The sequence below is a fragment of the Trachurus trachurus genome, assembly GCF_905171665.1.
Source record: "Trachurus trachurus genome assembly, chromosome: 24".
Taxonomy (NCBI): domain Eukaryota; kingdom Metazoa; phylum Chordata; class Actinopteri; order Carangiformes; family Carangidae; genus Trachurus; species Trachurus trachurus.
This window is the reverse complement of record NC_139910.1, coordinates 18,514,734-18,532,034: the sequence shown is the minus strand read 5'-3', so window position 1 is coordinate 18,532,034 and position 17,301 is coordinate 18,514,734. Positions and strand designations below refer to the sequence as shown.

The following is a 17,301-nucleotide window of genomic DNA, read 5'->3' as shown; positions in this document are numbered from 1 at the left end:
TGCTTCTGTAAGTTGTCATCACTGAACAACAATTACTGTAACTGTTATAATAATCCTCCTTATCGTCGTCATCAAATGAAGGGGCAGAGAGGGCAGTGGCAATTTGGGTGTTTGTAATTACACCATCCATGACAATAAAAGACACAGGGTTTACAGAAAACTTAATTTATATTTTCAACGGAGGACTAATGTTTTTTATTGCACTATCTTGATAGTGATTGTGGTGCATGTAACAGTAACAGTTCGGACATCACTCAATTATTTATTTAATTATGCATAGAAACAACAAGATATGCAAACGAACAGCTTCCTTCACCATGAAATCCAAACCTGCCTTTTTGAAGAGCGTTCATGAGTACGCAAAGTGCAACAAACCGCAGCGAGAAACGCGGGTTGTAGTTTCTCACATCCTGGCTTTCGAGCTGGCGAACCGCGGCGCCTGCTGGGAAGAACTACGCTACCCAGTGTGCCCTGCGCGCCAATTAGAAACGTCAACGAGCCAGTGAACATTAAGCGGAGCAGACCAAAATCCCAAACAAGGAAATGGTGGGGGAATAAAACGACCAGATTATTTAATTAATGCATGTAATAATTAATATTTTATTTTATTGTAAATTAAGACGTATTTATGGGTTAAAATGGATTACGACTTCAAAACAAAGCTGGCGGCAGAGAGAGAGAGAGTAGAAGATCTGTTCGAATATGAAGGTTGCAAAGTGGGTCGAGGCACCTACGGGCACGTTTATAAGGCTAAGCGCAAAGACGGGTAAGATAACCGTGAACGTTATTGTTTATACTGCCATAAGACTGAGCACGGGATGCATTTTCGTAACACACAACCGAGTTGTGCGTGAAACGGGGCGTTAGATTTGAACCTGCCCGAAGCGTTTGCCCGTGTTTCTGTGTTTTTGTTTTCATGTAACGCACTCACTCACTCACCAGCGGCCCCCCCTTCCTTCTCTCCCTCCTCTCCCTCCTCCTCCTCTTCTTCCCCACTCCCCCCCAAAACAACACAGTAAGACAGCGGTGCTATTTATGTTTTGACAAGTCTTCTTCACGGTAGCAACGGAGGTAGCTGAATCTAAATGCATGTAAACGCACCGACAGGACACTGCAAATGTCTCTTCACGCGATAGTGACATTTCAGCGCCTTTTCGTGGGGCAAGCTGCTCCCCCATTTTTAACACTGTGCACTGCCAAACTTTTGATACTCCCAGCTGGTAGTTACCTTTTTGTAATCTGCCGTTTTCACCCTAAATGCACTAAGCACATTACAGTCCAAAGCATTGGCATACAACAGCAGCAGCAGGGATATGGATAGATATTCTCACATTCTTGCAATGCTGTACCAGCTGTACCATCTATTTGCTGCACACAATCCCGGTTCACAATGAAAACTCTGCAGTGCAAAGTTATTTGAGCAGTGTGACTGAAATCCATATGCAGAAAGTGTCTTTAAGAGAACAGTTTCTCTCTTTTATGATAATAATGCATGTATTTGATTTTTCACCTGCTTCTCAAACAAAGTAAGAGGAGTGGAGTGTGGAGTGTACTGTGTAACAGAGGTCACATACGGGCTTATTTATTCACATGAAACCAACAACGCTTACTATAAATTCTTATCTTGCACGATTACATTGTTGTTCAACAACAATGGTCTAAAAACACTGGGGGAGGGAGTGGGTCTGGCATATGATCAAATGCTATTTATTCACATAAAATATAGTTTCTTCATCACCATTGTCTAGTTACAGTTTGTGGACAAGCTGCGTTGCCATTTATTTACACCGTTCACTGCCAAAGTTTTCATACCGACAGTTTGTAGTTGCCTTTTTCAAATTTGCTCTAAACACTGTCACTGTAAGGCGTGTTGCAGTGAAAAGAAAGAGTAAATACAATGGCCAAACAGCAACAACTGTTAATACTACACCAGGCAAGTAGTGTCAATATTTGCCACACAAACTGGCACATTTCCTGTTTATAATAATACTCCAAATAAGAGTGTAATTTTATTCTTGCAGTGTGACTCAAATGTTTTTATCAGGTGTTTTCTTTCCTCTTCTTCTTTTTTACCGCTGCCCAAACAAAGTAAGAAATTAGTGTAGAGGAGTACTAAAACAATTATAGTGAAGGGACAAGCTTCTGTTAAAGAAATATTACTTTTAAGAAGTTACTCATGTTCATATTGTAATAATTATGTTTTGTAAACATTCTAAGTCAGCCCCATTCAAATGTATCAAAGACAGATGTGAGCAATTGAAGAGGGTGTGTGTAGTTACACCTTCATGTAATATTCAGTATTGTGGGAGGTAACATTAAAGGAAACTTGTAGTGGATCAGCGTTACCAGCGTTCGCTCCGTTCATTGATTCATTGAGTTGTTGGAGGCTGCAGGCAGTGTCTTATTGTATCCGCCTATACAGCACTGGATAATAGAGATGTAATGTGAGGTCACAGGGTGAACGCAGGCAGGTCGCTCATCTCTGCAGCAGTCATTACCTGCGAGCTTGTGAGATGCTGCTGAGTTAATAACATCCTTAAGGGTGTTATAGATCTTGTGCATAATAATGTAGTCAAAGGTTTTTTATTATTGATTTTTACATAAGCTCACACAGGTATTGGCCCCTGTATTTCAGCTATAGAAATAAATAGTGATGGTTTACCGTCCTCTGAGTGTGGTGTGTAAGTCGTAAGAATGTGATGCTTTTATTACTGCTGTATAGACTGTGGTACAATACTATAACTATATAACTAATATACTACTATAACATGTAAAATTGTGGCAGCTTCTGTCCTTAAACTACATAAAGAATATGTTAGATCTGGAAAGTTGATGCTGTCATATCTGTGCTATAGCCTGTAACAGTCAGGGTCATGTCATTTGTGTGTTTTGTTATCATGGTTTCCTCTCCTCGAGAGGATGATGCATTTTTATCAATGGTGAATTGGACTAAAGCACACGAGTAAAAGACTCATTGTGCTTTTTTGAGCATCTGTGCAGCTCATATCAGTCAGTATTAGAGATGTGAGCTGGAGAGTTCCAGTTAATCTATGACCATCTCCAATGCCAATTAGGCTGAAGTGGGTTTGATCCTAGAACCTCATTGACATTTTTGATCTGTGTTTACATTTTAATGTTTTTTTCATAGTGTTTTAAATAGAAAACCTTTTCATTCAGCTCGTACTTTCTCTGCCGCCCTGAGCTCAGGCTGGTTTTTTATACACTGGAACACTGCTTATGCCAAATAATCAATATTCATCTGCTGAACGTGCTCATCCCTACAGTGTCACATATCCCTTATTAGCTGATTTTCATGCACAAATGTGATTCACAAGGGCAAATGACTAACTTGCCATGAGGAAAGCGACAGACTCCTGCAGGGAACCCAACGGCTCTTATGTCCCAGAGTGTCTTCAATGGCATTATTGTCTCTGCCAAAACACCGCCGACTTTCATTACCAGAACTCTAAATACCGAAGCAGGTATCCTCGAGGTTGATGTTGAAAATCAATGCAAAAAAACTATGTTTTGTTTTGTTTGTTTTGTTAAGTCGCCCCTATTTTCTTTTATCTCCACAGGAAAGATGAGAAGGAGTATGCACTGAAACAAATAGAAGGCACTGGAATATCGATGTCTGCCTGCAGGGAAATAGCCGTAAGTGACATTATTTTTTTTGTGCGTCCTCAGATCACTCTTTTTACTTTAATGGCACGCGTCAACAAGTTGTGAAATATGGTGCTTTTAGATCCCTTAAAGAGATTAATTGGGGAGAGAGAGTAGTAAATCTGTTTTGTGAAATGCCATAATCTCTTTAATTTTCCAGTTTAGTCACTTTTAATGCCGTTCTTAATGCTTTGGCCCAGTTCAGTCATTAGCCAGGGCTGGAGTGATTAGCCTAGCTTAGCTTTGTGTCACGACTGCAAATGAAAAATGCATCCAACACTACTTTACATGTTGTATCTTGTTTGATAAATCATCTTCACATAAATGCAGTTTTTAATGCAAATGCTACTTTTGCAATTAACAGATACACGTAATAAGAACAATGAACTTTTCCTCTGACATTTTGTTTCAATGAAATTTTCTTAAAACGGAGTTTAAAAAAAAGAGGATTGAATTGATCTCATTAGGGCATTCCGGTTTGAAATCTGTTTTATCAGGATTTAGACACAACTTTGGATTTATCTGGATTTATTTTTCAGACATGCAACTTGCTACCTGCTAATCACTGCTTTGTGCTGGGACTTTAACCTGATGGTCTCATAGTTACATGACTGGCTGTCAATGTAAAACACGACACACAGAAACCAATGTAGTGCAAACAAAAGAAAATACCAAGGGAGTGGCATGGAAACAGAGGACACATACTGTAGTATGACAGGTTTAACAGTTCCATGTGAAGTCCTACAACGCAATAACACACAACCACAGCCCCACCTTGTACTGAAGAAGGCATTAGGAGTATGTTGAATTGGCTTGAATTGGAAAAACTTAAAAATGGACTTGGAAAGTGCCTGTTTCAAAAAAAAAAAAAAAGTTTTCTTTTTTAAATTATTTTTTCCAGACATTTTATGCCTTTATTTTATAGGACAGTGGAGAGAGACAGCAAAGCAGGGAGGGAGAGTGGGGGAATGATATACAGTGTAGTCTCGGTTTGGAGTTGAACCAATGATGTCATGCTACTCTTAAATGATGTAATGTTTGTATTGTTATGTCCAGTTGCTTTTATTATTGTTGTTGCACCATACTGAATCAGCAGGTGACACCTGTTCAGCTTCCTGTGCTGGTCCAGTTCTCCATCCCTTTACACACAAATGTTCCCTCCACTTCAGACTTCAACAGCACTCTAGATTTTTAAAAATCCATCTATGATGCAGAACAGAAAATATTATTGTAACCATGACAACCACCGTGGTCCGGTACCGGCATGCTGCCTCAGTCAGGAGCACTATTTCTGGAGACACTCCAGTGGGTCGATGGTCGTTCAGGTTGGAGGACTAGTTGCCCTTTTCAGTTAAACACTGGATATGTCTTCCTGTCGTGAACCAGGAGCCATATTTGGCTTTGTGGCTCCTCCTGTAACTTCCCTGTCCAGTGTATATACTTCATATTGTGTTACCAAGTCAGTTACATTCAAGGAGAATGATAGTCAAGAATAACAAAAATAAAGCAGCAAACCACTCCAAAATCAAACGTCAACTTATTTCTTTTAACCATCTATATTAGTTGTTGGATGGACTTGGCCTCTCATGTGGTTTCCAACTAGCACTCAGCTTTGAGTGTGTAGTATTTGTGATGGGGGTGGTGCTGCCTGAGGGCCAGTCAGCGTGCCACTCAGCCGTTCCTCTCAGAGGCTGCAGATAGAGAAAGAATGTGGCCCCCTTTGACAGGCTGCTGGGCTGTTATGTAAGAGGCTCTGGTTTCCACTATAACATGTTCACCTGGAGAGAGAGGGTATGAGCCATATGGTGCAAACACTGCCAGCGACACTGTACAAACACTCCCCTGTAATGAGCAAACCTTTTGTATACTACATTTTCGGCACATTAACATTTGCATCCACATTCAACAGCCGACACGATGTTGCCTAGTCACAGTTCCTCTTTCTCCCAGCAACGAGCCGCAAGTTGCCCGCGGTTTGTTTTTGATAATTTAGTGGGGTGTGGTGAAATTATCCACAGAGAGATGTTGAGATTATTTTTTAAGACATACAATGACATTAAAACACGTTTAAGAGTTTATTGAGTATTTGACAGTGGAATGATCATAAAGCAGCAAACCAGTGACTTTGACTGTTCCAGCCCCACGTAAACTGCAAATGATGTAACTTCTCACTGTACAGAGCAGAACCAGTGTCTGGCAGTCATGTCAGTACTAAATGTAATATCTGTAGTGAATGGGTGAGGCTACACAGAGCCAGTCACGATGAAAGAGGGCTAAGGCCGGAGACACAGCAAAGTGACAAGCACTAACCTGAAGCTGATCATACATCAGCCAGCGTGTTGTGGTTACAGCTGTCACCACCTCAAAGTACTTCCTCAATAGAACCGCCGTCGCTTCTCAGTGAAGTGAAGAACTTTCAGTTCTGGGTTGGTCTTCTTCTGCCCGCTCGCAATCAGATCAATACATGCAGTAGGCTACATCTGTGGTCATGCACACGTGTGAAGCATTTTAATGTAAATAGATAAAGCAAAGGTCACAGGGGCCTGTGCTTAAAGGGATAGTTCAACATTTTGGCAAATTGGCCCATTGCCATAATCCCTATAGTCATAGCAGTAGGTTTGTTACCTTTAATTGTCGGTGTAAGCTATTTTTAGAATGGCGGAGCGGAGCGGCAGGCTAAGGGAATTTCTTGGCTTCCCTCATCAAACTCATCAAATACACAATCCAACAACTCCAAAACGCTGTCGTGGACAAGTTGTGAGCTGCACAATCACCACACTATGAGATAATAACTGAACGTTACGAGACGGAGCTGTTTTAGAGGTAAATTCATGCAAAACCGCAGTTTTTCAGCAAGCAGACTCTGTATTTACCTCGAAAACGGCTCTGTTTCATAACGTTCCATTATTATCTCATAGCGTGGTGATTGTGCAGGTCACAACTTGTCCACGAAAGCGTTTTGGAGTTTTGTATTTGATGAGTTTGATGAGGGAAACCAAGAAATTCCTTTAGCCTCCATAGCGTAGCTCTGAGCAGCCTGCTGCTCCGCTCCGCCGTTCTAAAAATAGCTTACACCGACAAATAAAGGTAACGAACCTACTGCTATGACTATAGCGATTATGGCAATGGGCCAATTTGCCAAAATGTTGAACTATCCCTTTAAATGTTCTTTTGTTTATTATTTTATCATGTAAAGCATTTTGGGCTGCTTTTTGGTATGAAAAGTGCTCTAAATAAAGTTTTTATTGATTGAAAGTAAACAACACTGACACAGAGCCTGAGGTTTGCACTGCTAACCCTAAGCCTTAAATGGAAGCGTTGGGTTTCAGCTCAGTTGAACAGCTACAATTTACAACTGTCAAAACCAAGAGCCTTAAATCCGTCTGAAAAAAGTTGCATGTGGTCAAGGGTGCTGGTTGGACAGTGAAACTCCTCAGCAGGCCAGACCAGTCTCATTTTTGGTTCACCCTCGGTAGACTGCGTCCCGTGAAAGAATAGGATCGGCCTTGGATCTAGTATGTTCAGTGAGTGGCAGAGAGGCTGAGCTGAGACAAAACCAGATAGATATTCATTCTCTCGCCTCTAACTTTCACCTCACCTTTCACCTTTCAGCGGCTAGGAAATGGCATAGAAAAGAAAAAAGAAAAAAATCTTAATCCACCTGACAGCTGACTATGCAAAGGACCTTTAGATACAAAAAAGCAAAACTTGGTTTGAGAGTTGAGGTGGTTAGACTTTAACACCATACAACAAAACACATTGGAATTAAACAAGTATTATACATTATCTTACTTATGTGAGTAATAAGCTGTGGCAGATTGTTTCCCAGATGTAGAGCAAAGCTGAAGAATGAGCTGCCTTGTTATAGGCTTTTGTTGGGGTTGTTTTAATCCTTTCGTTAAATTTGCTGAAGCTGCCTCACACTGAGCCATAATGAACAACAATAGGTTTGATTTAAGTCGGGCTTTTTTGCATTCACAGCAACACATTTAAATAAATGAAAACATTTGAATACATTAGATCAGATAGGCAATGTAGGACACTGTTTTAAAAGAAGTGCAATTGGTGTCCCGGTGGGTTGGACTGGAACAAAACTCTGCCAAGTGTGTGTTCATCAGTGCAAATAATATTTAATATAAGTATTATTTTTTACTACTGTATAAACAAGTCAAGACTGAAGGCAGAATGATGAAGGGAGTTAGAGCGCTAACAGTTCACGTTGTTGATTTAACAACATAATTGTCATTGCATGCAGACAAAGCAGTCAGACCAGTTTTTAAGTATATTGAATTGTTTGTTGTGATGTTGCACAGCCTTTCATGTGTAAACATTATCTAAGATAAGCTGCAGGCCTGGGAACACACACTTTTCCTCAACAGATATTTCGGGTGTGTTCACATAATGTGGTAGGGACACCTGATCACCAGAAGAAGGCAGTGAATGAAGGAGATGACGCACCTTGTCCTGTTCAGATGACGGTATAAAAGTTGAAACAACTTAATTCTCAACAAAATGATTTAGATACTAGATATATAGGCTACAGACAGAGTGTTGGACAGAGAGCTTGTATCATGATAGTTGAAATACCAATTATGGCCTTAATGAGTCTATAAGTGGACAACTAAAGTGCATGTAAACGCGGCCGTGTGATTAAGACTGGATTTATCCAGATCCAACTAAAACACCCAGATAATGCGATTGGAAACTGATTTTCTTTTCCATGAATATGCCATAATCTGACTGAAACTGGACTATGCGTGTGCTCATTCTTCACAACGGCACAAAGTGTAGCATAGAAACGCTCCAGCGACGAAACGCTCAACTTGAGCTAGGAGCGCAGCATGACTTGGCTTTGAATGTAAACGCAGCGTATGTTGTTCTTGGACTCTGCAGGAGCCGTTCTCTCCCAGTTTGAGTGTTCCCTCCTCTCCGTTTCTTCTCTCAGCCCTTCGGTATTTCTCAAGCTTCTCGTGCTCCTTCCTCCTGATGTAGCTGTCAATTGGGATCACTACATCTGTCACCACAAGTCTTCCTCTGCTGTTTGTCCACCTCTGGTTGGTTCACCATCCACACTTTGTCAGTCTGTCTCTGAAAGTCCCACAGGATCTTGGCCTCGGTCATTCTCGACCACCTTCAGATGTGTGTCCCATTCGGACCTCGGCACTTCCAGTTCCAGCCCGTACTCGGCACAGATGTTCCTGTATTCTATACGCCAGCCACTTGGTTATGGTGTTTGCCCTGCCTGCTATAGCATCTAACTCCCTGCCGTTATGTGCTGGATGGTCTCAGGGGCATCTTTACCCAGCCTGCACCTGGGGTCCTGCCTGTTGTTGTTGTTGGCTTGTAGAGTTGTTTTCCACAGCACCACTGAGTTCCTGATGAAGGCTCAGGTTCCTGTTGGAGTTGTGTAGAGTTTCAGCTATACCAGGATCCATGTGTGAGGCATCGAGTCGTCAGCTTTCTTGTAGTCAGAGCAGGCGGTGCACAGAGGCCTTACAGTCCTGAGTGACTGCTCTATCTATCAGCGGCTGGTACTTTGCACCTCAGCTGTCCTTACCAATTCCCTTCTAGGCCCCACTCATGTACTGAGCCATGTAACACTGATCTTTACTGCTTTGATGTCCGACAAGACCCCCGATGTTGGTCTGTATTCGAGTATGAACCAAACACCACTCGTGGACCGCTTCTCTGGAATAATATGTTCTTTGTCATGTCAAACCGTTCTCTCCTTATTTCGCTCACAGTGTGATCCTGTGATCTCACACTGTTTAACAATGTTTGATCTCTGACTTGCGAACTTGAACGTGTCATGTTCTTGCTCACTTGAACTCAATGATGAGCCGGTTAGCTCTCGATGGTTAGAAGTCAAATTCAAAGCTCACTGTGACATAACCCAACAATAAGCACAGTGATTATGACACAGTCTCGCTAAAATATCGAACAAGATAAAAGGATGAAACGATGACATTTTAGTTAGTAAACGACTTCACGATGACAGCATAATGTCTCATCACTGGAACCAAGAGAAGAGATCACATCTCCCCTGTACTGGCCTGTCTTCACTGCTTACCTGTAAAGTATAGGATTGATTTTAAGATTCTGTTTGGATGGACCAGGTTACATTTCAGAATTGCTAACTCCTTATTTCACCTCAGATCCACCGACAATTTCATTCCACTTACAAAGTTAAAGAGGTGACAGATGGTGCTGGTCCGACATTATGGAATAGTTTGCCACAAGCGGTTAGATCATCACGTTCCATTGATATATTCAAAACCCGGCTAAAAACCCATCTCTTTGCCATTGCATATGATTCAGCTTCATGATAACACTCTACCATCCTCTGCTCCTCATACTTTATCCTTATTATTTGTTAAAGCAGAAGTGAGTGATATATTTGTGTTAATATAAGTCTTAAATAGTTATATCTTCCGACAGCAATCACTTACATAGAGTGTTTGGACTGAAACACGGGTCTGTCAGTCACTCTGCTCTGCTCTGAGCCGAGGAGAAAACATTTATCGTATCCTACAGTTTTTATCCAATGAGGAGAGAGAACGGCATGCAGGGCTGTGTGTGCAGCCAAGGAACGCCGTGAATGTGGTGACGTAGGGACGAGGACTGTTATGGTGCGTTCAAGGAAACTCGTATTTTTCCGACCGTGAAGTGGTACCAGTTCGATCTGGTACGAGTTCACCGGTCGGAAGTTACGAGTGGCCGTTATAGTGACTTTCACCGGTAAAACAGGTCGGAAAAACACGAGTGGGTTGCCTGGAACGCTACAAAGTCGTAAGTTGTGACTTGAAGCTGTAATTTACGATTTCAAAAGCCTGCCTGGAACGCAGCATTAGCGAAAACGACCGGACCACTCACTTCTGCTTTAACTGTTTATGCTCTCTCTCTCTATCTATCTCTTCTGTCCCTCTCTCCCTCTCCTTTTATATTCTCCAGTTTTGTTTGAATATTTATTCAAGTTTTGTGCTGAATATATCTCTTCTAAAGTACTTTGCTCCAGCGAGACTGGAAACCATGAGGTGGTGGTGATTCCTGTTATTTTAGGCTCTGTTTTAGTGAATTCAACTTGAATGACAAAGGTTGCCGGATGAATGAATCAGGTGAAAGCCATTTGCTTGGTTCAGGGTAAAGTTTTCGGTTCGGTTGAAAAGGTCTGTTTCCCTCTCAACCTCTGCGTTCAGGCCGGTGTCAGGTTGCCTGCTCACCGACTTCTCCGTCTGGTTCTGAGCAGCAGCTTCTCTGCCAAACAGGACGGAGGGTGTGAGTCACGGCCGTGGAGACTCAACTTGTTGTTGCAGTATTGTGTTATTTGACACTAAGTCATTACCTGACAGATCTCACATGTGTGTGTATGTGTGTGTGTGTGCATTAGGTAGCTGTATTGTCATTCATTCAGCTTAGGAACAGGGCTGTAAATTCTCAGTGTCATAATACTCGCATAAGCACGCGATGCTCGGTGGTTGAAGCAGCATGGTTGATTTACTTCGTCTTTTTGGGTTTGATAGAACAATTGTTACTTTGTAAAGTTCCTCCATCGTTAGTTAGTTTTTAATCCGCCCTGCACGGAAACTAGAAATAAGACAAGATGTTTTTTATCCAGAATTATCAAACCACACCATGACAGTCTCTCCTGGGAAAATCAGGCAGAAGCATCATGGGGGAGTTTTGCTTTTGTTACCTATAAATGATGAATCTTTACAAACAACCCTTACTTATCAGTCTTGAACAGTAATGTCATGTTCCAGCTCTGTAGGGAACTTATTTGTAGGAAAAAGGGAATTCACATTGTTTGAATAACATTGTGAAAGTCTGTTCCAATATTATTGGAATAAAGATGTGCGACCTGAACTCTCTTTGGGAGAAACGTGTCCTCCAAAGAGCTGAAAGTATGCTGAACCACGACCATGTTCTTAGTAATGAATGTGCACTAATGCCGTCAGGCCGACGCTACGTGCTGCCTCCCAGAAAGACCAACCGGTAGGCCAGGTCATTTGTTCCCTCATAGCGGTCATGCTGTTAAAAGCAGAGCTGACTGTATGATCTTTTTTATTCGTTATCATTGTTATTTATTCTGCTGTCTGCATTTTTGTATTGCACTTTATTGGCAAATTGCCTTCTCTGTATATATAAGCTTTATTTATTTCCTGTCTCATAATTTTTTAGGAGCACTATTGTTCTGAGTAAGGACAGGGTTCATGCGTGTCAGAGTAGAGGAGTGAACTGTGTTTAATGTGGATTGTTGAAGTTTAGCCAATACTTAATCAGGTTATTAAGGTCAGTCGCTACACCAGAGCTGATCCAGAGGACGGCTTTGATCCATTCCTGTTTATCGAACCATTAGTCTGGAGATACCAAAACACTACTGCAGTTAAAACTATTAGGATATTGATACATTTTAATGCTTCCATGCTGGGCCACAGCCAGAGCTGCAGCCATCCTGTTTCCAGATTTAACCTCTTCTGCCCCTTTTTCTGAAGCAAGCTCAGATATTATCTGCACATCTGCAGTAAGATGCTGCAGATGTTGTATCAGTCTGTGGTGGCAAGTGTGCTGTTCTATGCTGCAGTCTGCTGGGGAGGCAATATTAGACACAAGGACGCAAAGAGACTGGACAAATGAGTTAAAAACTGGCTTTGTGATTGGAGCCAGGTTGGACACACTGAGGGAGGTGGTGGTCAGATGCACACTGAAGATGTTAGAGGTCATTCTGAACAACTCGGAGTCAGATCATCCACTTCATAACACCTTAATGGACCAAAACAATGGCAGTGGTGGACGGCTCCTCTCCCTTCGCTGCAGGGCGTAGAGCTGTAGAAGATCCTTGCTTCAGCCATCAGGCTTTTTAATTCTTCTGGAAATGGTAGATGGGATGACAGACAAATGAATTTCCCTTTGGTGATTAATAAAGTCATTCTTATTCTTAAAATTTAAAAGAAACATTCACTGGGACTAATTAGATTTTGATGGTCAAAGTTCAAGGGTGTGGTGTGGATGATCTCAAAACAGTTTTTAGCTATAATCCAAGACATTACACATTGGTAGTGGTTATATAGTATATTTAAAAAAATAAAAATAAAAAATGTTTTTTTTTCACATAACTTTCTCACATGACAAACGGTGACATTGATAAAGCAGTAGGTGATAACAGAGGTCTAAAAGCGTACTAGGGAAATGTGGATGTGGTCATGGACTTGACAGTAAATGCCCCCAAAACTGGGCCAAACACACAACTCCATGAATCGAAATCGTGGACTATACGTAGGTCTGAGCAGAGCAGGCCTCACTTTACTTGTCTCCTGAACATTACATTCACCAGAAGCTGGTCTCACTGAAGAAAAAACAAAAAAAACTTCTCGGCATACCCAGCAGAACAAAGGAGTCTTTGTGTCTTCCAAACCACCACCTCACTTCGTTTCGCAAACTGTGCAGCTCAGCAAATGGCATGCCACATGCGGCCAAGCTGAGGCGGGAAGGGTGGAGAGAGGTTGGTTTGGCTGCATTGTGTTTTTGGTCTTGCAGTTTTTTCCATGTTCATGTTGGTATTTCCCTATTAGCTTGGACAAATGATTAACAAAACATTTGTAATCAATAGCTAATCCAAACAAATCCAAAAAAACAACCAGTGTTCATTCAGACATCATCAGACATTAGATAAAATCTTTTAATGGTGAAGATCTAGTGCTTTACTCTGTCATGTATTACTGTAGATCGAGCTGTGATTTATGAGCAGCCGGTCTAGCAATTTACAGACATTAACTTGACTCTTGGCAAAGTTGTTGTGGACTAAATATTTTATAGTCATTTTATAATCAAAACAATCAAATAATTTCCAGTCTGTCAGCTCTTGATGACAGCCTGGCGAGATGACTTCAACCTGCCTGGCTAAGACCTCGTGTTTGACAGATTCAGCTACATACATCGACAAGAAAAACAGAATAGTTGAGGCTCCAACTCAAGATAATCTCCCTCCAAAACATTATGTTTGGCCTGTATCCACTTTGACTGTTGGAGCACGTATCTACACTTAAGGATCAGAATAACATTTCATTAATTTTCTGACTGGAGAAATATCAGACAGTATTAAGTCACAGCTCAGTGTCTGATATAGTCTTTCATCTGTTCATGTGCCTATCATTTAGTCTGAGTCTTTTCTGCTGTGGCTACTGGCTCTGCTGTCATGCGAGCCCTCTGTCTATCCAAACCTTCCTGTCACTCTTCGGTTAACCCCCCAGCTTCTATGATCAGATCATGTGACGTTTTCAAAGTGCTGTAACAAAAAAAAACAGGTCATCTGGAGCGCTGCTCAAGTTCCCTCAAAAGTGCAGATTTAAAACTCTCATTCAGTTTTTTTGTTTGACCTTGATAGATGGATAAAACTGGAGATATGATAGTTTTAATTTCATAGTACAAAGATATTTATCTGATGGGATGGACAGGCATTGCATTTCTTTTGATATATTCGTCTTTTTTTTGGGTCATTTTACAAAACGGAAATAGTGGTAGAATCAGCTTAATTCAGATTTAATGTTTTTTGTGTATTTTTAGGCCCAATATGTTAAGAAAGTAGATTAAAGTAAAAAAAAAAAAAAAAAAAAAAAAGTCAGGTAATATAGGTCAAGTGTGCTGGAAATGTGGCATATAAAAAGGTATTTTAAAAATGGCCAAAAAAACAGGTTCAGACCCCTTAGGGTTAAAGGAAAAGAAAAAAAAGACAGTGCCGAGGTTAGTGTGTCAGATCACACATTAGATAGTGAGCAGCAAACATGCAGCAGATTAGATCAGTAGCTGTGCTGCGAGCTCAGCTACCACCGTCAGTGATAGGATGTGTGCAGCTCGGTCCTGTGTAGACTAGGGAAATGCCTGAGGGTCCAGTCTGACCTGTCGGGTGTGAAAATCTGACTGACAGGGAACACTCATGTGTCTGTGGTCTAGTCCTTGCTAATTTGCTAGCTCCTTGTCCACCATGAAATGAAACAAGCATTAGGCACATAACCCATAGTTGATCAGTTGAACAAAAACATATTTAAGGACTGCCTCAGTACAGGCTACTTCCCAATATGTCACATGCTCGCCTTAAGGTTCCTGATGTGGCAGGAAATAACAGATAATGAAGAGGTCACAGTTTGTTAAAACTAATTACTTTTCAATAATTAGTTTCTTGTTGCAGTGTTGCTTGCTGCACTACAACATGTTAACATAACAACTCTTGTTTATGAAAAACCAACAGGAAGTGGAATGAACCCGCAGCAGATCGGCTTGATCCACATCAGTTTTTGCCTTGAAGGGTTTATGTGGTTTGCTAAGGGTTCCTCTTAAACTGTGAGGGATGTGTACATCAGTTGAAATGATACTTTTGCTACTTATACGTTCTCTTGTTTCCTTTTCAAACACTTTGGTTTGGTTAACCCTGAGGACGTTGCTTTACACCTGTCTGACCACTCATGTTCCTTTAAGCAGAGTCTGTGTGTTCTGCGCCGTAAGTAAGTAAGTACTTTATTTATATAGCACCCTTCCCAGTACGAATACACAGCGTGCTTCACAGAGTACATAAAAACCATAATACAATAAATAGCAATACGCAAATAAAAATAGAAAGTACTGTGCATGTTACAGTACAAAGGAACAGCAATGATAAAAACACAGGAAAACATCATGTGGCACTTGACCGGCCGTAACGTAAACGTGCGGGGGGCCCCCGTGCAGAACGATCCTGTCTAGGAGCTGTCCATGGTTACTTAACCAAAAGTCTCTTGAAATATCAAACAAAGAGAACTATGGACTGTGGAAGTTTGAATAGTCAAAATACAGAAGTTATCATGACGTGAACCTATGTTGCAGTAAAAAAAAAAAAAAAAAGACCGTTGATTCGGTGGAAACCCGGCTTTACGGGCGGGGGTATACTTTACGGCCCAGTGCGTGTTTCTCAAAGAAACAAAATATCAACATTTTACCATGGTTAGCCTTTGTATCACCGGCTTCTGTCATGCCGGTTATGGTGAACTAAAATGAATGACCCCAATAACACTGCTCTCTACAAGTTGAAATATGGTCTATTTATGTACCTACTGTCACCAGGAAGCAGGTGCTGGTTTAGTGGTTAACTTAAGCTTTGCCTAAATATTAACAGTAAACAATTCAGGCTCATGATGTCATTTAATAGCAAAACAAATGTCCACACCAACAGCTTACCGTAGCCATATGGGCTCTCCATTACCTGCAGCAATAGCCCCAAAACAATAGAATCAGATTTCAGAAAGAATCTTTCTTGAATAATTTTATCATAACTGGTTCTGTGAAAGAAAAGAGAAAAGTAGCAGCCTCATTTTATGGGTCTTTATACTTATCATCAAGGGACCCAGAAATCCTTCTGTAGTTTCAACAGTATTATTAGGAAGTCCATTAACACACCTGCAACAGCTTCACATCTGTTCACTCCATTAAGTTTGACCTTTGTGAATTGAGACATTGTTCATGAATTTCATTATTCTCATGAAACAAGACTTGTTCTCCCTGTTGGTCACAATGGCTTTTGTTTACTCGAATGTCCTGACCTCATAAATATTCTCTTTCCGCTCTGCCACAGACACGGCACATGTGGGCAGATACAGTACGAGCCCTTGCTCAGATACATTTTTGTTCGCCATGTGAAGATAAGCTACTCTCTCAGTAATGATTAAAATGACACAGTAATGAAGTAGCCGAACGTCCTTTCACCTCACACATTGAAACATACAATTACGGGATGGTGCTTCATCTTTTCTGCATCAGTCTCCATCGGCCTTTGTTTTTTTCTGTTTTCTGGCCTAGCTGGCCGTTCTTCCCCAGCGTCCTGATCACTGTGCAAACAGGAACATATTTGAGTTGTATTTGTTGAGGGTGGAGGTCGAAGAGCTTAAACACATAGTTGCTAGGGACTGAATCAGAGCTAATATAATTCTATCAGCTCTTTTTTTTATGCCTAAATCACTCAATTTCATCTAGTAAACTCCATATTTTTATGTATGAAGTAGCAGTAGAAGCATGTGTAAGTACATAAAAATCACAACATAATAATGTACGTACAGATTTTATTCATACATTGAGAGGATATGTGTTAATAATTTATCATCGTACAGGTGACATATGGCAACGTCACTCTTGATAGAAGCATATGTGCCGTACATTAAATATCTGGATGCATATGCATGAGCACATTTGCTGCAGCTGTTGTTGCAGTATAAGATGAATGCATCTATGCACAGTGTCTCTCTCTGCATCTCATCTGATGCAACGTCGTTGTATTAGTTCTGCTGCATCCTGCACTCAGCTCGTCCTCGGTGCCGAGACACAGCCGAGTCAGCAGCGTACGTCTGTAAATAACACCAAATGGTTGCAGCTGCCGGGGTAATGTCTCACCGAGCCAGTGGCCGTCACTTTGTTCGTTCTGGAGGGAAGAAGGCTTGGCGTGCACATCCCCCTGCAGACAGAGCTGCAGTGTTTGTGTCTGACCAGCGGCAGGCAGAGCCCTGCTCAGAGCGGCCTGTAGTGGATTTATCGACCCACCGCTTGCCAGCCGGATGAGAAAAGTCATTAATCAGTCCTCAGGAGCAGAGGGATCCAGGGCAGCGCTGTTTTTCTTGTGGG

The 17,301-nt window shown here is 41.4% G+C and overlaps 1 protein-coding gene across 3 annotated transcripts in view; it reads left to right on the top strand.

Moving 5' to 3' along the window:
* The first annotated feature begins 514 nt into the window (after positions 1-514).
* The window catches only part of cdk19 (cyclin dependent kinase 19), a 48,259-nt gene continuing 31,472 nt past the window's right edge, over positions 515-17,301 (top strand). For 2 of the 3 annotated variants that reach the window (XM_084001039.1, XM_084001041.1), the window contains exons 1-2: positions 515-766; positions 3,579-3,654. In XM_084001039.1, the coding sequence (XP_083857165.1) occupies positions 639-766; positions 3,579-3,654 (204 nt within the window). In that variant the 5' untranslated portion in view covers positions 515-638. Of the gene's footprint in view, positions 767-3,395; positions 3,483-3,578; positions 3,655-17,301 lie in introns of those variants that run through there. The other variant, XM_084001040.1, reaches the window with a different exon arrangement.